Source organism: Echiichthys vipera (assembly GCF_963691815.1).
Source record: "Echiichthys vipera genome assembly, chromosome: 5".
Classification (NCBI taxonomy): Eukaryota; Metazoa; Chordata; class Actinopteri; order Perciformes; family Trachinidae; genus Echiichthys; species Echiichthys vipera.
Window position 1 is genome coordinate 10,539,379 of NC_139830.1, and position 24,775 is coordinate 10,564,153.

The 24,775-nt window shown below is 43.9% G+C and overlaps 1 protein-coding gene across 1 annotated transcript; it reads left to right on the forward strand.

Moving 5' to 3' along the window:
* The first annotated feature begins 502 nt into the window (after positions 1 to 502).
* On the forward strand, positions 503 to 21,764 carry tiparp (TCDD-inducible poly(ADP-ribose) polymerase). The gene is made up of 7 exons (XM_083913724.1): positions 503 to 757; positions 1,823 to 2,876; positions 11,539 to 11,728; positions 12,220 to 12,407; positions 16,469 to 16,762; positions 18,800 to 19,057; positions 20,582 to 21,764. Exons 2-7 carry the CDS (start codon positions 1,849 to 1,851, stop codon positions 20,769 to 20,771), a joined length of 2,148 nt encoding a protein of 715 aa, XP_083769850.1. The 5' UTR covers positions 503 to 757; positions 1,823 to 1,848; the 3' UTR covers positions 20,772 to 21,764.
* Positions 21,765 to 24,775: the final 3,011 nt, after the last annotated feature.

Consider the following 24,775-nt stretch of genomic DNA (forward strand, 5'->3'; position numbering starts at 1 on the left):
GGGTCTGACGAACCTGGCCATGGCTGCTGGAATTATCTTTTGTTGTTGCGACTACGACCTTGAGACACTAGATGGCAGTGTTCTGCTCATTCTCCATATTCACTCTTTTAATGAATGATCTAATTCTTCATGCACAGCTCATGCTGGTCTGCCTTAATGTTTAGTATGATGTAATGATGACTTCAAGCCCTATGTGTCCAGTTTGCTTTTTTTATTACTTCCGGCCTGGCATAAAGGCCCCCCGACACACACACACACACACACACACACACACACACACACACACACACACACACACACACACACACACACACACACACACACACACACACACACACACACACACACTCTTCCGATCACCAGCAGTCGACCCCCCCCCTCTCTCTCTCTCTCTGAAGCGAAGCCCCGCCTGTGACCAGGTTACGGGGCGGGGCCTGGGCTGTGCGGAGCCGGGAGGCAGGCAGAGCGTCTCTCGCCACAGACAGCTGTGCTTCGCTCTTTGTCGGGTCCCTGCTCCTTTCTCATGCGCTTTTTCTAACCGGCAGAAGGATACAAAGAGAAGGACGTGTAATAAGAGACAGAGCATGGGAGCAGCAGAGGGACACCACAAACCGAACCGGACTACAGCCTCCTAGCCCGGACACGGATACTTTATTAATCTCCAGACTGGATACGGAGCTCCGCCGATGTACGCACTGGATTTTACCCACCAAAGAGTGTCGAGACCAGGGGGAGAGGGGCGGACTTTATCGCGCAGGTAGGGTTTATTTGTCGCCTCTTTTGTCAGAGAGAAAGGCTGCTCGTCTTTTCCTTAATCGTCTCGGCTAAAAAACATCCCCCTGCCTGCCTCAATGCTTCTCTGTGTGTTTGTTGTTGCTTTTCAACTCCGCAGCGCGCGTCGCTCTGCCGGGGAAGTGTTTGTTCGGTGATACAGTACAAAGCTCCGGGGTGCCCCGTTCATCTTGTGTCGCTGCTCCGCCGCAGTGCCTTGCCTGTGTGTGTGTGTGTGTGTGTGTGTGTGTGTGTGTGTGTGTGTGTGTGTGTGTGTGTAGCCTGTGTGTGTGTGTCTCGACTGTAGCCTACGTGCAAACTTGCTCGGGCAACGTTGTGTAAGCGGCACGTAGACGGCAGGGCCCGCGTATCGGACTCCCGTGATCAAAATACATAGTCCCGAGAGAGAGCGAGGTTTTTGTTACAGGGATGATTTTATCGCTCCTGCTATGGAGACGCAGCTGTAATTACAGGCATGACGTTAGTGGGAGACCAAAGACACCATGAGTACAAAACACTGTCCCATTATAGCCCATTGTTCTCATTTTGCTTTTTGTTTTTAAATTAAATTAATCTGAAACTGGTGACTCTGTGCTCAAGTTCCCTACTACAGCAGGATTAGGTAATATTTTTTCCGCTTCAGTAACTGGCTGTAAGAAGCTGAACCCGTCTCCCCCTTTTCCAAACGAGAATATTAAGCTGTTACATTCATTTATAGCTTTATAATCTATTCGCGGGTGCCAGCTGATCATTATCGTGGTCTTTTCTTGATACTTATTATGAATTGTTCCTGCAGAGTCATTATAGATGAGCGTAGTTTTTGCATGTTTCGTTTCAGCAGATAGACCCATAGGGAGGATTTTCCTTTCCAGGAAAGGAAAGATGAGTTTTTTACAGTCTTTTTTTACAGCGTAATAGCTCGTCCAAGCAACCTATTAATCATCACTCTATTATGCGCCAGGATGACTTCACCTTGGAAACTCAGATTATAGGATTATGGGTGTTATCTTTGATGACTACCTCTTTCTCACTCTCTTTCTCTTTCTCTCAGGACTGTCGGGGTTTAAGGACGGGATCATGGATAAAACTTTGCACATTCTCCAGAAATCCGCAGACGGCGTACCGACTGGGATCTCCCTGGATATGAGCTTAAATATGGACGATGGGGGAGATTTCACGGAACAGCAGATAGTGGGGCTCCCGGACAAAATACCTCTGGTGAAACCTTATTTCAAAAAGAAGCCGAGGAAATTGGACGCCAAATGCCTCCACCGCGCCCTGGAGGATCCCATACTGACCACTTTACTGAGCACGGATGCGCTGGTGTCCGGTGATGGGGTGTTTGTTCCCCGGAACCAGCCGGGTCGGACTCCAGGCAACCTGTGCGCAGCGGCCGTGGTGAAACAGAGCTGTATGGACCAGGTGTGTCTTAAAGGCCCGGGAGCTGCTGACAACACCACAGCTGGGGCTGGAGTACCGGGGTTGATGACCCGGGACGGTGATGTGGAAATAGCCGATACTACTGCGGAGCTTGAGGAGACTGAGCGGCGAGGGGAGCGACCCAAGATCCCGGATCCTACCCCCGACAGCCGGTGCTTTCAATCGAAACCTGGCCTCAGGGCGGCTGGGAGCACAGTGACAATAACGCCCCCCAGTAGAGATATACCTCCCACAGTTGCACCCCAGGCTCTTCACCAGGATGGGGCCATCAAAAGCAATGACCTCTTAACCTCTGGGGCTAAAAACCTTCAAGTCAAAGACTGCACCAGCGTCCAGGACCCTCATCCCCTCCTTCTGCCGCCTGACAAAGAAGTGCTATTTCAGGATAAAAGTGAAGAGGCCTCCCTGGACCTGGTTTTTGAGCTGCTCACCCAGCTCCAGTATCACACACACCAGTCAGACTCAGTGGACATTTGTGTGGATTTCCTCCAAGGACAGTGTGTATATGGCGATGACTGTGCCCACCACCACACTGTCCTGCCCTACCACTGGCAGATCCACAGGAGCAGTAATCAGACGTGGCAGAGCATAGCAGACGACTCCCAGGAACAGCTGGAGAGACTATACTGCAACCCGGACAATGAGCAAGTCAGGCTCAAGTTTCAGTAAGTATTATAGTGTTTAGTGCAACTTGCAGGCTGTATTATTCTATATTATGCATACTCATCTGGTAACAGGATCTCTTACTGCAGAGGGAAGCAGTAAAGGAGAGTTTCTGTATTTCTGTTTTGGATATTTACCTATGGGCAGGGGGGGTCAATTCACTTTCAGTTCAATCAATTCAAAATAGGAACTGAAAACATAGTCCATGCACTTGTGGAACTTCTGTTTATTCTGAATAATAACATTTAAGAGGTATTATTTATAATCGTTCCTCAGTAAATATGCCTTTAATAACATTATAGCCGAACAATTTTCAACAAGAATCCTCTTATTGGAGTTGGAAAGCACAGTACATTGCACCTACAGCGTATTGTAAGTAATCCTGAAAAGGCTACTGTGTGATAAATTGATAGGTACATTGTTGCCATGCCACAAGCACCTATGAATTAACAAATATTTGAGACTTGTGACATGGCAACAATGGTGCAGTAAGCTGATAGGCTGCTTGTGAATGATAAGCACTTCTGGTTCGGCGTGCTGGAAACAGTAGACCACAGCCTGAGCTTCCTCTTTGGTTTCACCACCAGTGACAAACTGAAAACTTTGACTCTACAGCTGTTCTGTACATGTGTGGCTCATGGACTGCAGCCAAGTTATTTCCCCAGTTCTTAATGCAGTAAATGTGGCTATTAATGCATGTGTGTAATTGTTATTTTATCTCCTGTGTACATGAGTTTTGGGCTTCACATGTCTTCTAGTTAACCAGTACCTGACATGCATCGTTATTTGAACTATCATATCAGCAATCGTGCCCTTGTGTAGTCACGGCACTCCAACTCCCAGCCCTGATATTGGTTATCTATTTCCTGTATTTTGCCCCGCTCCCAAACTCACCCTGTGATTGGCTGGAGCTCTGTCCAAACCAGACTTTACAGCACTCATAGCAGAAAACTGTGAACTACCATGACCCTCAGTTGCCTTATGCGGTCACTGACACAGACGCACTTGGCAGCTTCTCCCCTTGCCTCGGTCATAGACATGCACATTGCTGTGTACACACACACCCACACACACACACGCACACACACACTGCTCGGCACGCAGACGCTCACACGAATCGGCCGCACAGAGAAGCTCAGTGGCTTGCAGTGCTCACACGCATGCCTTTTAGCAGACAGAGATAAACCTCTCTTTCACTCTCTCACACACCCACATAGATACACACACACACACATGCAAGCTCTTGGCGAGCCCCAGTGGGGTGACATAAAGGAGCATGCACCGCTTCCTGTGAAACTACTGTATGCAGGCACATTCACATGAGCACTTACGCACAATGAGAACGTCTACATGGACACTGTGCACCTTATTCTTAACATAGGTTGCTTATCGTTTTTAGGATTATGTTCGAGTTTACTAAATATATCTTATCCCATGGTGTCATGTTGCGACATTCATTCTCTTTTCTGGTGTCAGATATATTTTCTCTGTACCGTTTAGATGATTTTTAGTTTTTTCAAAAGTTTCTTAAAGCCCAAATTGACGTCTTATAATGACTTTCTCCTCAGCGGAAAATCCTCAATCAAGAAGCTGGAACTTGAGAAAAAATACTTTAGATTAATTAGTTATCAAAATTAATTGACTCACGGTTTCAGCCTGTTGATTTAGTAACGTTTGCATTAACTGTCGCCAAAAACAGACATCACCAAGCAGTTGAACTGTCATACTTATCCCAAAATCAGCAAACAGGCCGATAGTCATTGTTTGATTAAGGTGTCAACACGTCTTTAAGGCAGCTTAAGCTGTAGACTACCGCATTTGAACTATTTGATGTTCACTCAAAGCATGAGGTCATGATGTAATAAGAAAATCTGAACACCGTCTTCATCATATTTTTGTCTGAATCATTTAAAAATGAAAGTCTGGATATATGCGTTAGCGTTATGCCATTATTCGCCCTCAACAGCGTCCACATCATCAGGCTTTTCATGATTAACCGAGAACTTTGATTGGCCATGTGTGTTTGTCTTTGTTTATATCTGTCTGTGGACACTACACACACACTCACACACACACACACACACATACACAGGTTTGCGTGTGTGCACAAAGATTTGTATGTGTCTGTGTGTTTGACTTGTTGACTCATGTTTTCAACTGAAACTCTATGCAAAGTGCATATTGCTCCACAAACAGGATATGCACCTGGTGGTGTCAACCCAAATTCTTCAGAGGCCTTTTGAGTGTGTTCAAACAGGACCATCTGGCTCACTCGACTGAAACTCCACCAGAAATGCCACGATAATTTGTTTGTTGTCATTACAGCGATAATAACGTTTATTTCACTGTTATTCATGTTATCTGTAATGTGCACTGAACACTTTGCACAATACAATTTGTGGTTAGATTAGCACACAGGCTATTGGAGCTGTTGCTTTTGGGTTTATATGTGATATTTTATAAGTTGAGTCCGACATATTCTCAGATCTTCAAGTCTCTTCTTGACACACTTTGTTACAAGCTAGATGAACACTGAGTTCACACTAATGGTGCTTTACAAATTTCATCTGTATGGTCTGAAACTGACAAAAACACCTCATCATGGCTAATTCTTTACCGTAACCCCCCATTGAGGCTTCTGGAGTGCATTTCTACACCTTTTTTTCGAGCACCCAAGGCATAAAATGCTCAAGAATGTGTGTTAAAGCTTTTCTAACCCTGACCCAAGAAACAGGTTTGACTGTTTGAGAACGGTAGAGTGACAACATTTGACGTGACGTAAAACATTCTCATTCCTGACACACGTGAATTCTCCGACTTGTTCTTTTCTTGTTTGTGGGGTTTTCGGTGTTAAATAGGTAAACACTGGCTATTTCCTGGTTGTGTAGTGTTATTTTTTTTACGTGTTGCCCTCTTGTAATCCAGTGTTTATTTACACCGCAGGATAGGACTTAAAATAGGTGGTTGAGCCGCCTCGGGTGGATGTGGATGATATTAAATTGTTTGTTTGGGCGATATGTTGATGCTTGGTAAACAAATTATTGGCTTTGGGCTCTTAGGAGCTGATTGGGTGATGGGGGAGAAACAAGAAAATTAGTAAACTGCGTAGCGTTCACACTATTCTGGTTATTCGGCGCTAAGGTCAGTCATTTACTCAAAGCTTTGTGTTGTACTGGGTGTGTGAGAGAGCTCTTTTCAAACTGTTCTTTAGAGACACAATCAACCCCGTCTTTTCATGCACACACACACACACACACACACACACACACACACACACACACACACACACACACACACACTCACACAGGATGAAGGCATCACCGTGGTTACCGCAGCCAAATGATAACATCGTTAGTGATCTAAAGAGCAGCAGATGACTTAACAAGCTCTACTGTCGGTATGGCAACATGGCCCCACTTTTGCCATCTGCCGTGTGTGTGTGTGTGTGTGTGTGTGTGTGTGTGTGTGTGTGTGTGTGTGTGTGTGTGTGTGTGTGTGTGTGTGTGTGTGTGTGTGTGTGTGTGTGTGTGTGTGTGTGTGTGTGTGTGTGTGTGTGTGTGTGTGTGTGTGTGTGTGTGTGTGTGTGTGTGTGTGTGTGTGTGTGTGCAAGACAGGGAGTAGACAAAAGAAAAACGTACAAGCATATTTGTGTGTTCGCAGCTGATTATTTCCTGTAAGGCTCATTGCGGCCTATGAGAGTGTGTGCTCTGCGCTGAGCTGTTCCCATGTGTGTATGATCCATAGCACAGGTTAATCCCATCCATATGATAAGCAGGAATGGAAGTCTGGTTAATCCGCCTTAGACATGAACTCAGCAGTAAGGAAGAATGTCACAGTCATCGCTTCTAAAAGTTATACTGTGATAATCTTCGGCTGTACACTTGCTTGTTAACAGATTTATTCTGTGCTGTAGTGTGTGTGTGTGTTAAACCTGCACCCTCGGCTTATTTGAAGAGTATTACTTTTGTTATTTACCAGACAGTTTGGAACCAAATCTCCTCTAATTACGCCAATTTCCTGTACTGTCTTTGTAAGAGGATTTGAACTTTTAGATTTTTGCGCAACAAACTATGGCGAAGCACACATTTTTCATGTGTTTGTGTGTAAGAGACGGAGAGAGAGAGAGATTGAGAGTGATTCTTTTGTCGGCCAGGTGATAAAAGCTTTGCTTGTCATTAACTGACATAAAGAGTCACTGAGTACCAAGGGCAGAGTGACCTGACACCACGTTGTGTGTTTGTGTGAGTGAGTGTGTGTGTGTTTATATCGTGGGGGATTCCATGTTACCTCATTGTGTCATGAATCAAAGAAAATCAAGGATGGTTGTGTCTATGAGAGCTTGTTTGCGTGTGGTGATTGTGCGTGTGTGAAAAGAGGCGGTGTCAAGATAATCAGCGTGTGTGTGTGTGTGTGTGTGTGTGTGTGTGTGTGTGTGTGTGTGTGTGTGTGTGTGTGTGTGTGTGTGTGTGTGTGTGTGTGTGTGTGTGTGTGTGTGTGTGTGTGTGTGTGTGTGTGTGTGTGTGTGTGTGTGTGTGTGTGTGTGTGTGTGTGTGTGTGTGTGTGTGTGTGTGTGTGTGTGTGTGTGTGTGTGTGTGTGTGTGTGTGTGTGACTATAACGTGTCAGACAGCCCATGTCATGAATCAGTCGTGCGAGGTCTGGGTTGCTCTGCCTCTTATTACTCAGAGTCTGCCTTCATACATCTATTTTTTCTCCCTCTCTATCTCTTCCTCCTTTTTCTGTACTGGATTTTTTGCCTGTAGATTTTTTCGTCTCCCCCCTATTTTACTCCCTTTCTCTCTGTCTTCTCTTTTTCATTCCTCAATTTTCCCTTGAGGGCATAAAGAGGTGTAAGAAATGCGTGTGCGCTTTGCCTGTGCACTCAAGCAGAATTCTCTCCTCAAAGTGTTATTTTAATGTCAAACTCAATTATCTTCCCATCTTCACCCTGGTTCTTTCACGTTTTGTACCCTGGAAAGAATAAAAAAAATTCAAACAGAGGGTTAAAGTACGGAGAGAAAGGACATCCTGAACCATGAGCGTAATGATGTGCTGTAGAGGAGGACGGAGACACAGGGACGATCCAGGACATGCACTTTTTCCCCGTTCTCTTCCTGTTGCTACACGTTTCAAGAGCAAAAAAAACGATAAAACAAAATCAAATGAAGCACATTGAAATAGATAACTTGAAAATGAATAGCACTGAAATGAGGAAATAACACCAACCCATGATGACATCAACGTTGTGTGTGTGTGAAAGACATTTTCGTCAGCAGATTTGGTTGACTGACTGACTTATCAAGGCATGACTGGAAGAAGTATGCGCATGTGTACATGAATCTGTTGAAATAGTGTGTGTGTGTGCGTGCGTGCGTGCATGCGTGCGTGTGTGTATGCATGTGTATCTGCGTGTGTGTGTGCATGTTTTTCTAGCCTGTGACGTTCACAATAGCATGACTGATGCTGGTATGCGGGTCCTTGTGTGTGCAGCCGTGAGAAAGTTTGAAGGTGTGTGTGTGTGTTTGTGTGTGTGCCAAAGGCAGTGTTGGGGATTAACAGCCATTTTACCAGTACAGAGAGTTTTCTTAACCTTTATTTATCCAGGGTAAGGTTTTGCTGAACAGGCGTTTTTCTTTTTCTCCAGCAACACCCTGCTCCCACATTCAGCACTGATCCACACATTCACACCTGGGAGCTGCCCGCTTCAAGAACAGAGCAGGTTCTGGTGCATTTTAAGCATCACATGCTTTGCTCAGGGGCCTTCTTCTTCTTTCACCTTTAGCATACAAACACCCCTCCCTAGTCAGCAGTTGGGTTTTCCATTCGAATGTCTCAGTGTTTTTCCTGTAAAGCTAAAATACGCTGCTCTTTCAATTTGCATTTTTCAGTTGACTCTTGTGTGTGCGTACCTTTGCACAAACTTGGACCAGACCTCGACATTTCAAGCGGGGTCTTGAAAAGTGGCGACCTTGCCAAGAGTGGGCGTGCCTCGCGTCTCCTTCCAACTGTTCATTGGCCTCCGCTTTGAAAGCACCGAATCAGTGCACTTAATTTAACCGGCGGAATTTTATTTTTAGAACAGCACAAACTAGTCTGGGAGCGAGGGAGGGGAAAGGACTCTGTCAAAGGCTTTGAAAATCACTGACCGACCTCTTCTCCTGAGTGTGTGTGTGTGTATGTGTATCTGTATGTGTATGTGTATGTAATGTATGTATGTGCCTGTGTCTGTGTGTCTGTGTGTCTGTGTGTCTGTCTGTGTGTGTCTGTGTATGTGTGTGTGTGTATGTAGTAAGAAGAGAGGGACGCCGCTGTAAGTGACGTGGGGAGGCTGCTTGTAAATGCAACTCTTAAATGTACTTAACTTCTTCATAACACACACACACACACACACACACACACACACACACACACACACACACACACACACACACACACACACACACAGAAGGCCTTGTCATCATAACCTTTCAGGCAGAAACTGTTCTGTACTGAGAGACAGTAAAAGAGAGAGAGGAGGCCATGCAGGTGCATCTTTCTTTTCAGACGCAAAGTAGAGAAGAGAGCTGTGTGGAGAGATGGAAAAGAAGCAGTGAGGCAGGGAACAGAGCACGAGAGAGATGACAGAGCAAATTTAAGAAAAAATTAAGAGAACAAAGTGAGCAGAAAAGAACAGGCTGAACAGAGTTGAAGTAAAGGATGTACTGTCTCACACTTCATTTGTTTTTGCTACATTTTCAGTTTCTAGCCTTTCACATCCTTCTGTTTGCCTTTCTTTTCTCGTAGCGCCTATTTCCATCATCCTTTCTCTTTAGTTTCGCTGCAAGAAAACTTGCGGACATCTGCGTTATGCATCTGTCTTGTCTTTCTGGTAATCTGGTGATAATGTAAATCAGTGACTCACTCCTCAGTTACTGTTTTGTTTCTGCACGTGCTCACTGACTCTATTCAGGTTTCACTTCCTCTCATAAAGATGTGCCACAGGGTGAATAAGCAAAAACTCACACTGTAAATATTGTCAATATAATTAGTATTTGTATCAGTTTGCATGTACGTTTTTGGAAAATGACTCAGTGACTCAGCACCTCTCATTATCTTCCCCATGACTGAAACTGTGTGTGTGTGTGTGTGTTTGTGTGTGTGTGTGTGTGTGTGTGTGTGTGTGTGTGTGTTCCCATAACCCCAGTGACCAGTAATTGCACTTACAGTAGATGAAACTGAGTTTAGCCATTATAATATGAGGTTTCACTTCTCACTCAGCCGGTCCATACTCTCAGCTTCTCTGTGTTTTTAGATAGGAATCATCATCTAAAGACTGTAATGCATGTGCTTTATTTAGAACCGACCTGAGGCACACACACTATCAAAACACAACCCCGCTTTACACACACACTCACACACTCATTTCCAGACAGACACTTTCACCGATGTCTAACCTTTGACGTGTCATCCAATTAGTTTCCCGGCAAAAATCAATAAGCCCATTAACGCTGTTAGGCTATGTGGATTTTTTTTGTGTGTTTCGCAAATATGTGTATGGCGTTGTGTGTGTGTGTGTGTGTGTGTGTGTGTGTGTGTGTGTGTCTGCCTCTCTGTCTGGCTGCTGTCCATGGCATGGCATAGCGTGCCAGTCTTTGATGCCCACATTTATGTGAGTGGTATGTCTGACCCAGAAAGGATTTGCCAGAGGCCCTATGGAGGACTAATGTAGAGAGACTGATGCACACACACGCACGCACACACACACACACACACACACACACACACACACACACACACACACACACACACACACACACACACACACACAATACACAAGCTTGTCAAGACAGACAGGGGTTAAGGGAGGATACCATGCCATTTATTAACTGAGCAGATGCTAACACTTTAACATGTTACAGAATCCTCGTTCTGAACCTTCTATAGAAGCCAAATGTCAGTACCACAAAAGTAACATTTTAAAAGAATAACTCAACATTTTGCGCATTCACTTTCTTGCTGAGAATAAGATGAGACGAACGATACCACTCTCTTGTGTGTATGCTAAATATGAAGCAACAACTAGCAGCATGTTAGCTTAGCTTAGTATAAAGACTGGAAAACAGAAAGAATGGCTCTGTCCAAAGATAACCTAATCCCCCAGAAACATCAAAAGCTCACTTATTAAACATTATATTAACACAATATGAGCTAAGCTAAGCTAACCAGTTGTTGGCTCATATTTACTGTACAGACATAAGCGTAGTATCAATTTTCTCGTCTAACTTTCAGGAACTATTCCTATAATTCTGGACAGAATCTCTTACGTTGGGGGTTTTAAAAGAAAAGTTAGATTACAATGTAACTCGCGTTCAGCGTGTCAGCGTAAACGCATTGTTTTGTTCTTGTTTTTTTTCTATTCTCTGCATGTTTACATGTGACATTAAGTCATGTAGTTGACGCTGTCATCCTGTGTGACTCATGCTCAGTGAGCAATTAGAGGTTTGGTCGTCTTGCTCCAGGGCATTCGGGATAAATTAAGGTTTCATGGAATTCTAAACTGTGACCATTTAACAACAAGGTCACTGTGCCACAGCCACATGTAAGATGACCGTGTCACTGTACATTATGTTTTTTCCACTGACTGCAGCAGTTATCTTTTTTATAATGATTGTAACTTTGTGTTCCAGGGGTCGTGTGTTTTCCTTAGACTTTGGGGCCATGCGAGTGTGTGACCTAGAATTTGACCGCGTACGACGACTTACCACTCCCGTAAGCCCTCTACCCACGCCCACAACGAATCCAAACCCTATGCCCAGCTGTCACACAGTGTGGAAATACTACTGCAGAGACAACTTTGGCTGGAGGGAATACTCCGAGGTGAGCCACTCACTGCAATTATCTGTTTGTGTTTTTTTGCGTGTATGCACTCTGTGAACATGAGGCCAGACGCATTAACTCTGCCCACAGCAATCAATTGTCTAGCCACTGTGATGGGATCAATTTAGACACACACACACACACACACACACACACACACCAAAACAACACAGCTGGACACAGCTGTTCCTGCCCAATTGCAATTTATTTTACAAAAAATCAGTAAAGATTGACTGTTTTCTTTCCATGTGAAAGTGTGAGTTTGTGTCTCATGATGAAGTCGTTATCAGCTCGGCCTTTGTTATCTTCTGAACATTGCACCACACTTTTCCCTGCCGAAACCCTCCCTTCGTCCTTCCACCGATGAAATAAAATGTAGAACAGTCAACTGTATAATATGATAAACAATTGAGTCTAATCTCTTCTTTGTGTCTTTGTCTTCCTCTTCCATTTCTACTGTTTTTTTCTCTTCCACCTCTCCTCATCTACAGCCCGTGGTGAAGCTCATAGAGGAGGCGAGTTCGAGGGGTCTTAAGGAGGTGCGATTCATTACTCTCCAGAACCAGTATATCCTCAATATCAGGGAGGGCTTCCAGCAGAACGCCGTCTTCGGGTTCAGGCGTCAGATCAAGAAGCGGCCCATGTTCATGTCCTCTGTGATGCTTACTCCCCACCTACAGTAAGTAAAGACGCACTGGTGCGTAATGCTTGATTTCATTCTTTCCTCCACTCTTAAAATAAGCAGGTAAGGACATATAGAGGTCAAGCCTGGATGGTACTGATCCAAAGTTATTGTTTTTTAGCCATGCTAGCGGTACGGCTGTGAGGATGACAATCTCTGTATCTTGGTTGACCCCCTACATGTCAACTCTGTGATTATTTTGTCTGCCAATCATTTCATCAAATAAAGGGCAAGCTCACCAACAAGCTAATTTCTAACATTCTTCTTGTTGGTGATATGGAAACTATTTGGATACAGAACAGGTCGTTTCTGAGAAGTCTATTACCCTTTGAGAAGGATAACTAAACATGCTGATAATCATCCTGGTTAAGAATGGCTACTAATTAAAAGCAAAGCAAAGGGTCAGGAACAGTCAGTCCTCAGTTGACAGGCAGCACAGGTCATTCACTTGAGTTATAGTCTTTGTCTCCCTTGACATTTCATTGTCTAAAAACCTCTGGCAGAGCCTCGCAGACTGTCTAGCACTCAGCTCTCAGCCTTGTTAGAGAACATTTTATATTGTGGATATGAAGCCACACTGAGTATTAGAACAAAGTCCTCAATTTTACATAAAGTTCCTGGCAGCACACACAAAGTAGGTTCCTCAGTATGTGATACACTGTCTTCCTGTGGCTCTCTGTGTTCTGTGAGCGTCCTGAGTCCCTGTTTGGAGACAAACAGGCACACGGAGGTCGGTACACGTTGCCAATGTCACACTCAGGGCTGAATACTCAAAGGCCTCTGAACACTCCTTCACCTTTAATCCATTCCAGTACTGTTGCACACTGGAAGCCTGAGCTGAAGTTAAAACCCGCATTAACACTACTGATTTTTGGCAAATCAAACAGAGTTACCGGCACACAGAAGCTGTCCTGAACCACACACACTCACGGAACATTAGATAACGAGGCAAATGAGGACAGATGAGACAAGAGATACACAGAGCGAGCGAACAGAGTGAAAGTAAATTCAATTGGCCTCAATGTTTTTTGTCCCATATCTAGTGAGAAAATCTGTGAATGAGAAGCGATCTGTTCACTTTCTTCTAGCAGCAATAAGCAGATTTTCTCTTCATAGCAGTAAAGTGATCTGCCTCGTCGTGCTCGCCTCTGTGATATTCCTGAATTAAGCGGTCCCAGATTGGAAAAGAGTGGACTCATCTCACCCCATTTGCAGGATTTTTCACTTCCTTTGGCGAGCAGGCTGCTGGAGCGGTGTCCTGCCGGTGTCCCACACAGAGTGAACGCTAGTACGAGCTGTTCCCACAGGGCCTTGGCAGTCAAGAGGAGACAAAATGGAGAGCGGGAGATGGAGGAAAATTAGATGGAGGAAGTGCAGCACGGAGAAAGAGTGAAGGAAGAAAGAGACAATGAGTGAGATAAAGAGTACAGTGAGAGGAAGTGAGAGAGGTCTAAATGGTTTTGAGACTGGGTGCACAGCTGAGAAGAGCTGATGAGTGTGAAATGTGACTGTGGGGAGCTGACATTTGGATAGAGGGGTTTGTTACTGGGACTTTTATGTCAGTTGTCTTGTTTGTGTGTGTGTAGTTCAGTTAATCACAAACGTCAGGCAAATTGTTCAGATGTTAGCGTTTTGCATTACTTGTTTTTTTGGTTATATTTAGTTATTTTTTCAGGGGAGTGAAGTAAGACAGTGAAGTAAGACATGCAGTGTCCTCCCAAGTGACCTGTGTGTGTGTGTGTGTGTGTGTGTGTGTGTGTGTGTGTGTGTGTGTGTGTGTGTGTGTGTGTGTGTGTGTGTGTGTGTGTGTGTGTGTGTGTGTGTGTGTGTGTGTGTGTGTGTGTGTGTGTGTGTGTGTGTGTGTGTGTGTGTGTGTGTGTGTGTGTGTGTGTGTGTGTGTGTGTGTGTGTGTGTGTGTGTGTGTGTGTGTGTGTGTGTGTGTGTGTGTGTGTGTGTGTGTGTGTGTGTCAGGAACAATCTGTGCCAGGCTTAGAGGTTGAGGTCATTAGCTTGATTGGCACTCTCCCTTGCCCCCTCCTTCCTCACCTCTCTCCCTCTTCTCCTGTCATCTCTCTCTCCTTGTTATTTTCAGCCGCCTCTCCCTCCCCCGTTAGATGTCCCAATCTCTCTCCTTTTTCGCTCTTTTCCGTCCTCAACTCCATCACTCTCTTGTTATCTGTCCTTTTTCATTTCACACTTGTTTTGCGGCAGGCTGCGCTGTGATCTCTTCAAAGCGCACGGGGGAATAGAGACATCGATTGCGGGTAGAGATCGAGACCGGACAGACAAGATAAGAGAGAGAGAGAAGAGATGAGAAAAAGTGTCGTACTGACTCAGTCTCTTGACGACACGCATGCACACTCTCTTATGGCTGATAGGGCTAACAGCATTTACACTTAGAGAGCAGTAACTTGACAGCCAAACCACTGTTATTGACTCAAATGCCAGCCACAATTGCTTTTTTGTCACTTTCATGACAGCTCTGCAATTGGCTTTTTTATTCTTCCCTCTCTTTTGTACTCGTTCCTGTCTCTCTCTCTCTCACTCTGCCTCCCTGTTGTCTTGTTTGGTGTCTGGGTTTCATTTTCGCGTCGCCCCGCTGTTTTGTTTGGCCGGTGACGGCTGGGGGCTGCTGTGGAGCTGCTCCCCTCTTCAGCACAGTGATGTCATTGTTGACAGTTGGTTGAGTATGATTTTGGAGGCAAAGACGTGTCGGTTCATTGCAGCGGACAGCGTCTTTGTGCACGTTAGGATGCAATTTCGATTGGAAACACATGGGGATGAAGCTGTAGGAAGGATAAGAGATAGGTAGCAGGCTCTGATGCACAGCTCATGGTTGGGTAGTTTATAGTATCTTTACAAAAGGCAGTGTTGGGCAAGTTACTCAGGAAGTGTAATAAGTTATATTATATCAATAATGAATAAGGTAAAACCAATGTTCATGGTGGATCTGTTAGTTGTGTTGAGTCTATAAGAGGTTGTTGATTTCTAGTAGAAGTTCCTCTGCTGGAAATTAACGCTCCATTTAACCTTGATACTGTCCCGAAGGGATCACCACCTTATCGTGGTGGGGCAGTTTGCGTGTCTCCATGACCCTTAGAGCTATGTCGGCTGGAGTCTTGTGCTCCTGGTAGGGACACCCATGCCGAACAGGTCAAAGGATAGAGACCAGACAAAGTGTGATCCCCTGGTCCTCCAGGTTGGGGGTTGGGCTGAGGGCTGATGACCCTCTCCCATAAAATGCTGTTATTACAGAAAACAGAAGAAGAGCAAGTTAACCAAACCTGGGAGATGCTGTGGCTGCTCTTCACAACAACAGACACTCCATGATGCACAGTGGCCAAGCCAACAGGGTTTGCCCTCTGACCTGCTTGTATGAACACTGTATAGAGAAATGATCAGAAGAAAACTTTGACATTATGGGTATCAGTGAAACATTGGGTGAGGAAAAGTACAACTTGCAGATGGAGACACGGTCATTTACTTTGGAAGAGCTGAGAAGAACCACAGAGACGGAGTAGGTATACTGATGTCAAAAAGCCCAGCAATCAGTGAAAGGATTAATCCATTTGGCACAAATGAAACGTGATTTGTCACATATGATAGGTAACAGGTTGAACCTGGATAAATATTGAATCGTTATTGCTATATTATTGTACATGTATGTTGAATTTGTGTCCTTGAATAATCATTTGGAAGTGTACTCAGCAGTTGTTGGTCTCCATTTCCCCGTCATTCATACTACAATACGTAGTTATTTCTAACAAGCTTCTTTACATCTCATTTCCCTACTAGGGAATTATAGGTCCAACCCTGTGACCCATAATATAAAGCATTACCACATATAGGTAAAAGAACAACAAAAACATAGCTGTAAGGAAGAGTGTATATACTTTGAGTGTATGCGTCTGTTTTGATTGACTGCAGTTGGGCAAAGTCAGTAATCTAGCACTGAACTAGGAAGTTAAAAACTAATAAAGGGTTTGTAAATGATCAATTGTACAATTTGTTTCTAACCAAATATCTTACACCTTTTCTATCTGTCTCTTTCTTTCTAGGACTTTGGGCGGCCTCTCTTCATCTCCCCTCCCCTGTTCCTCCTCCTCCTCGTCCATGGATCTCTCTTTGTCGCATCCCCTCTCGCCGACCACCACCAACCCACCCAGCCTTTTTCCAGAAACGTGGCTGCCCATGACGATGAGCCAGGACTTCCTGCAGGTGCCCGTTTCACGTGAAGACCGCAGCTACCGGACGGTGTACAGCCTTTTCCATAAGACGGTGTCAGAGACCAAGTTCAGGATACTGAAGATCCAGCGCGTGCAGAACCCCTTCCTCTGGGAGAAGTACAAGAGGTGAGCCAAGGAGCGGAAGTATTTTCCTTTTTTAAGCACTTCCTCATTGTTGGAGATATCATCTGCTAATCTAACTTGAGAATCGTGAATTATTTCCAATAACCAGAACCACTATCCATGAAACCGTGTTTAAAACAGAGTTCACTGTTGTCAGGTTTAGCATCTTCATTTTTTTTGCATGCATTTTCCCTTTGTGGTTGTTTTATTAAACATGACTCTACTGAACTGCTGAAGTTTTTACCAGCTACTACAGTATGTCGTGAAAATGGTATGATTTTGTGGTGGATTGAGTCACTTTGATAGTCATTTGTTTTCACAATAAATATCAAGTATTTGACCACACTTGAGGACCTAAGATAGTATTTAAGTTACAAGCACTGAAGTTATAGGATATTATCAACCCAAAAAGGTGCTAAAGTTGCACCAAAATATTAATGCAATGCAGTTTCTGTTGTGTTAAATTATTTGGTTCCACTTTTTATCCTACTTTAACATATTTTGCTGTTGTGGCGTAGAATGTAGGCTGTTGTTGAGCTTTCTATCCAGAACTCTGTCTGACACAGCTGCATATTAACTTGAAACACGAAAAAAAACATTTCTTAACAAAAAACACAGGGTGAACGAGAAAACAATGTGAGAAGAGGGAGAAAAAAATAGGCCAAATGGGACCAGCTGTGTGGGACTTCGTGAGAAAGAGTCGGCGGTGGTGTGTGAACACAGCGGATGGAGAGATGTTTGGTGATGATGGTGTTCCTGTCGCAAACACAGTTAGGCTAACCGCTGCGGTTAGAGCAGGGCAGGGTGTATCAGCTGTGACCGTTAAACTCTCCCACACTGACTGGTACCACACGGTTTCACAATGACTGACGGTGTGTGTGTTTGTGTGTTTGTGTCACTCCCCCCCCGGATGTCAATTGATTTCCTCTTCCCACTCTCTGGTTATGAAGCCATAACTGTTGTTGCGTGTCTGTGTGTTTGTGTGTATTTGCTGTTAATATCAAAAGAAGTTGAGCCGCTTTGTGTGTGTGTGTGTGTGTGTGTGTGTGTGTGTGTGTGTGTGTGTGTGTGTGTGTGTGTGTGTGTGTGTGTGTGTGTGTGTGTGTGTGTGTGTGTGTGTGTGTGTGTGTGTGTGTGTGTGTGTGTGTGTGTGTGTGTGTGTGTGTGTGTGTGTGTGTGTGTGTGTGTGTGTGTGTGTGTGTGTGTGTGTGTGTGTGTGTGTGTGTGTGTGTGTGTGTGTGTGTGTGTGTGTCACAAACTTGGTCACAGGAGGTCATGCCCAGGTCACAGTCTCTCAGGCTCGAAAGCTTTCACCGCTGCACGCCTGATTGATCCGCTCACATCGAACGAGATGCATGTGTGTGTTGTTCAAGAAACAGATTAGGCTCAATATTCTTACATGGTTTAGAGCAAACTAGGCTGTGGTCACAACTTTTGAATAGAAATAGCGGTAATGCTCCCAGATGTTTGGTAATTGAATGATGAGCTGGCTTGGTGCATCAGCCTATTCTCATTAAGAAGGTAGAACACACAAATAGTCTATTTCATTTTATTAGATTTTGTCTTCTGATGATATGTTCAAAATCTTTTTTCCAGATATAGGACATTTAATATCTGTATATATATATATATATATCATGATATAGCATGTTCTCTGGCAATTCAATAAATAAATGATCTATATGAAATAACCACATAGTAAAGTATATACTGTATACTCCTGTGTGAATTAAATATGTAACATACATACAATATGGTATGTTTTCTCATTTTTTTAAGAACTATACTGCAAAATATAAATTCAGTATCTTTCACATTCGATTTTCTGTTATTTTTGAGTTATTATGGGCTTTTTATAATCAATTAAGATGACGTAATTGTGTATAGCGATATCGCAAAAAATGATTTCATAACGAGACAATTCCATTGAGAGACGATAGACGATCATATTTTTTCTTGTTAAAATGTGGAAAGGATATACTCTAAACTCCAAAAAACAAACCAAGAAATCTCACCTTCTGTCTCTCTCTGCACCAACAGGAAGAAGGAATATATGTCGCGGCGTATGTCGGAGATGGACAGGCTGCTGAGCGAGCGCCACCTCTTTCACGGAACCTCGGCCGACGTGGTGGAAGGCATCTGCAAGCACAACTTTGACCCCCGAGTCTGCGGCAAACACGCCACCATGTTTGGCCAGGGCTCCTACTTTGCCCGCAAGGCTGTCTACTCCCACAACTTCTCCAAGCGCTCGCCCAAAGGAGTACACTGCATGTTCCTGGCCAAAGTCCTCACTGGCAGGTGTGTGTGGGCGCCGTTGTTAATAAGTTAATGGTGGGAAAAAATGTGGTGTTCTAGATTTTGGATGGGATTTTTCACATCTGTGTTGCAACTTCATCTCTGCAAAAAATGCTTTATTGGGGATTGGTGATGTGGATTAAATGTTTTATGACAGTATTTGTAATTTTATAGTGGAATATTGATATCTCATTAGTACTATAGTACATTTTTAGATTGTTTAGTTAAAGATTAAAATAACCAGTTATTTAAAAAATCAGTGTGCTTCCCCACATAGATGCAGAATCCTATAGATCCAATACTGCCATAAAGCATTATGCATATATTAAAGGGTTAGTTTCCTCTGTAAAAAATGATATGAAAGAATTTAAGATGTTTCACAAATATCTAAGTACTTCTCTCAATGTATTTAATGTCATATTGAGATGTGTGATTCTTCTTTGCATCAGTGGCATATCTTAGCTAGAACACCATGCTTTGGTGGGATGTGTTAGCTAGAAGTGACACAGTTTGATGAATGTTTAATGGAGGCTTTATGTATGCAGTTTGTATTGGGGTTTTACATTTTAATGTCCTAAAATGAGATCACTATGTTCCCTCCAGCACATATACCTCTGCATAAACAACATCCCCACCATCCTACCACTGTGTTGCTCTTAGTGCTTCGCAAATGAATGTTCAGAACACGTCAGCATTAATTTGGATCATGGAAATGGTTCTTTTCCATAAACCATCATTCAGTCATGCTATGCATTATGCTACTCCCATTCCTGAAATTGCAAGTCAAATCTAGAGGCACACATGTAAAACAGCTGATTTGGCTGAACCCATCATACATCACCGGCTCTGTTCTGGTGCAGCAGACAGTCTGCGGTGCGCCCAGAGGATGGTGTGTTACAGATAACCTCCCCACCTTCTCCAACACCACACATGGGGTCAATGTGTCCTATGGTACAAACAGAGAAGGGATATAGTCCAATAAAGATCTGTACAGTGTGGGTAACTCTCCTGTCTGAAACTGTATCTGCTGCAGACTGTTTAACATCTCCACCCACCCGCTATGTCTGTAGCTGGAAATGTTCTTATTTTGATATGTTTTATTTATGACCCCAGAGAAAGTGGAACAAAGATTGATGGATTACGGGTATTTAGGGTTTGACATGAATATTTAAGAGAAGAAAAACAAACTGGTTACAATGTGCTGGCTCATTTCATACCCTTACACTACATTCGTTTCATGCACTTACGGCATATGCTTATATTATTTAAGGTGCCCTAAAACACACAGAGGAGCAGCAGTCTTGTTTTAATGAAATTTACAAGAGTCCTATTTTAGATGGTAAATTATTCGTCTGTAACTCCAGACTTGCAGACTTAATGGAAATCTGTTATATAAGGACGATTGCTTTTTTTATTAAGTTATATATATATATTATGTATAGTGTGTGTGTGTGTGTGTGTGTGTGTGTGTGCGCGCCAAACCACTTAACTAACCTTGTCTCTCTCCTCTTTGTTATGCTTATACAGGTTTACTGTAGGAAATCCCTCTATGCGGCGACCTCCACCCATCAACCTTCGCGACCCCTCCAGTGACCTTTACGACTCCTGTGTGGACAACTGGGTGGACCCCCAGATCTATGTCATCTTCAACGATGACCAGAGCTACCCTTACTTTATCATTCACTACGAGGAGGTACCTGGCACTGTTGCCGTCTAAGCCCTGGATCCGACCTGGGATCTGTCTGTATTTGCAAATACTCATTGTTTGTTTTAGTCTGTTGAGGTGCCAGATGGGTGGAGGCAAGGTGACATTTAGAGTACTTTTTAACGCTAAACTTTGCTTGACTAAACTTCACCCATCTGCTGCTCTAAACAGGTTAAAACAGCCTGAGACATGTTTGCAAATACTCAGTGATTTAGGTGTGCTGTCAACTGGGTCCAACCAGACTGGGCTGCAGTGAAAAAACAACAGACCGGTCTGGTGCGGATTAAACTGGACAAAACTGGACTAGCAAAGGGCGACACTTGTTTCGTCCAGTGTTCAGAGGTGGATGACAATGGACAACAGCTGCGACCACAACTGACTTGAATGGACTCATATACCACCCTTTGTTATCTAGTATGAACAGGAGCCTAGTGATGATCACAACAGGATTTTATCTACCTTATTGATCTGGAGCAGATGCAGGAAAAAACCAAACGTAGTCCTCTTATCGTTTTGACTTAGTCGTATGGCTGTAAATGAACATCAGGACGAATGCTGTAGTGTCCTGCCAGTACTGTGAATGACCAACATGCCGTATTACTCTGAGGAAGCAGCAACAAACCAATCAGAGGCTTCCATAGAGAAACCATGGCAACACTGACCCCTGTCATTCTCTTACAAAAATCATTGTGAGTGTTGTTTACCCAGCCTCCAGCCCTTACGTTTTTTTTTTTTCAAGTCTATGTGCTGCGTGTTTGAATCTTTTATTTTAGTGAAAATGAATCTTGTGGCCTCTTCAAACAGACAACGGACGTGAGTTTCAGCGGGACTTTTACAAATGGACATCCACAGAAAAGCTCTCTGCAGAGGTTTCACCATGAAGCTAGTGCTGTGCCCGGTTGGTGTTTTTGCCTTTGCGCCCACCACTTCCGTTCCTTGCGGGGGATTGAAGAGTGTACAGTTTCACGCTGAGACTCGGCAGCGCTGTAGCGTTTAGTCAACAAACCCCCCCCCCCCCCCCCCCCTGAAACTCATCTCTCTTGGACCGCTCTCTCGCTCAGAGACAGTAGACATGTTTTATTGAGACAAACTGTACAGACGTTCTCTTTGTTTATATTTGAACTGTGTGCCTTTTGTTCATAAAAATTATTTATGTTAGTTTAATGTAACATTGATTAAATAAAGAATCTAAAAGAAAAAAAAGAGTAATCTGGGAACGTGTGCTTTATTCAGATCATGTTGATTTCGATTTATCAGTGATGTTGCGGTAATGGTGTTTACTTTGCTCTAAGACATTCTTGCAAACATTAGACCAATCAGTACTCTCCAAAAACTCCCAAAGGGGGATATATGGAAGACATTTAATTAGGTCACAGCAAAAATAAGCATGGTATAGACTTCATTCATGAAAAACCTATTTAGAGAATGTGTAAAATCAGGTATTGTAGCCCTGGTTGTTTCTGTAGAGTTAAATAATATCTTGGATCTTTATAGCACCTTTCACAGGACCCAAGGACGTTTTGACATTTTGGTAAATACGCTCATTCGTCTTCTTGCCAAGGGTTTGATGAGAAGATTAATATGACTCCCACATGAGTCATATCAATCTTCTCATCTCACTCTTGGCAAGAAAGAAAATGAGCGTATTTAGCAAAACGTAGAATAATTGTGCTAAAAAAAACGTCTGGCCAATACAATATGCAGTGAGAGAAGAAGTTCTGCTTAGTATAACTGCCATATGCTGCCGGCTGCACCGCTGGTCTCAATATGAGCTACGTGATATTTCACAGTCAGCGGTTTTGAGGAGTTCATTTGATTATTTGTTCTTGTCTTGGTCCAGTGGTATTAAAGTCAGGCAAGAATTCTCCCTCTCTCAGCCCTTCCTCTGTCTGCCACCTCCCCGGGCTCTCCTTCCCCCCACATCCCCAGCAGTGTATTATCTGAGCGCCATGTCTAATGCAGACCAGAAGAAGGCTGGCGGAGGTAGCTGTCTATCCCAGCCCAGAGACGGCACACATGAGGCACAGCAGAAGAACCTCCTCCTCCTCCTCCTCCACAGCTCATTCACTTCTCATTTCTCAGACGAACTTCTCCCTCCTGTCCTATCTGTCACCTCATAGCTCATCTTTCTATTCCTAATCCTTATATCTACCCTTCCTTTTTCTTAATCAGGCCTGTCTCCTCTGCAGGTTTTATTTGTTTTCCAGAGCATGAGCCACCATCGTGGACAAGGAGGTCAAGTCCTCACAATTTATTTCAATAATTCCTGTTTTTGTGAATTTGGGGATTAATGGAATAGTTTGGCATTAGCTTAGAAGCCTGACTCTCTCCAAAGGTAACAAAACCTGCCTACCAGACACTCCAAAGCTCACAAATTAACATGATATATCTCATTTGTTTAATTTAAAGTGTAACCACAATTTGTGGTTTTATGGGGTGTTGTGTGCAGGAGACTTTTTTCACCATGCTCAGTGACTTTTTGCAAACTATTCCTTTAAATGTACGCATGGTGTTTAATGCCTAAGCTTATTCCAGTATTAGTATTAGTATTAGTTGAGAGTATTTATGTTTGAGTGTGACTATTTTTAGACTAATAAAATTAACAGAAGGCATAATGTAACAGGTAACCAAACAAACAAAATATTAATAAGAAATAGTTGAATTTTGTGTCTGGTCACGAGTATCTGAGAGTGGCGTGGTGTGTGATGACCTCATTATATCTAAAATCCTGCCTTTGGCCCTGTGTCTTTCTAAATCATACACTTGAGTTAAAGTGTGGCTCCAAACCTTTGTGGCTTGCGGACCCTTGAAATAAATCCCCTTGTGACAAGAACTGTGAGCTTTAAAACAGATTAGAATATATATATATATATTTAAATTAATTTCACAAGAAAAGTATCATTTAAACAAAATACAGCATCACAATCATTGACAGCCTTTAACTTTCTAAATGATCCGTATGTGGGACTCCTCATCAATCATCACATTTTTCTATGCGACCATTTAGTCCCATTTCCTTCCTTTCTCTGCAAGTGCACCCCTTTCATTGGTCCCTCAGCCCCGCTCTCTGCTCAGCCCTCGGGTCACCGTGTCGTGTAAGACTGTCGTGCTGAGCTTCACTTTTTGGCAGAGGAGAGGGGAACGAGGGAGATACAGAGAAGGGAAAGGGGGGAGATGGAAAGGGATAGAGAGCGGGAGGAGGAGTTATTTTGCTCTCTTCGTGCCTCCTCGCTTAGCTGCGTGCCTGTCTGCTTTCTCGTGTGCATGCAAGATCGCGCAGGTTGCCCTCTATTTGCCCCCGTCCCTCTCTATCTCCCAGTTTCTCTCTCTTGCCTAGCTTCCCCCTCTTAATCTCTCTTACAGCCTTTCGTTCTCTTTCCACTTTTTTCTTTTTCTAACCTGCCCCCTCTCATCAGCTCTTAGCAGCTTAAAACCTTTTTGCCCTCACATCTCAATAGTTCTACCCCCTTCTCCCCCCCACTCCCCCACCCACCCGTCTCCCTGTCTCTGTCTCTGTCTCTCTGTGAGTCATGCAGCGGGCACTGGCTGAGTTTGTTTGCCTGACTGCCCTCCAGGAATTGCTGCTGGCACACAGAAAGCACTACTTTGTAGACCTGCTGGCTGAGGTTAGAAGAGGAGGAGGAGAGAGGGAGAAGATGTGGAGGGAGGATGTAGGGGATGAGAGGAGAGAAGAGATGAGAGAGAGACAAGGGAAGGACGGGGAGGAGATAAAATAAAAAAAGAAGACGGGCCGAGAAGAGATGAGGCTGCAGAAAAGGGACTGTGTGTGAGAGAGAGATAAAGGCACGCAGAGAGTGAAGTATAGCCTTCATAAGAGCAACGACAGAACTTTGAATTATTCAAAGGAGTCAAGATTATTGTGTGTGATGTTTGATGCAGTCCCACAGCGACCATTTGTGTGTGTGTGTGTGTGTGTGTGTGTGTGTGTGTGTGTGTGTGTGTGTGTGTGTGTGTGTGTGTGTGTGTGTGTGTGTGTGTGTGTGTGTGTGTGTGTG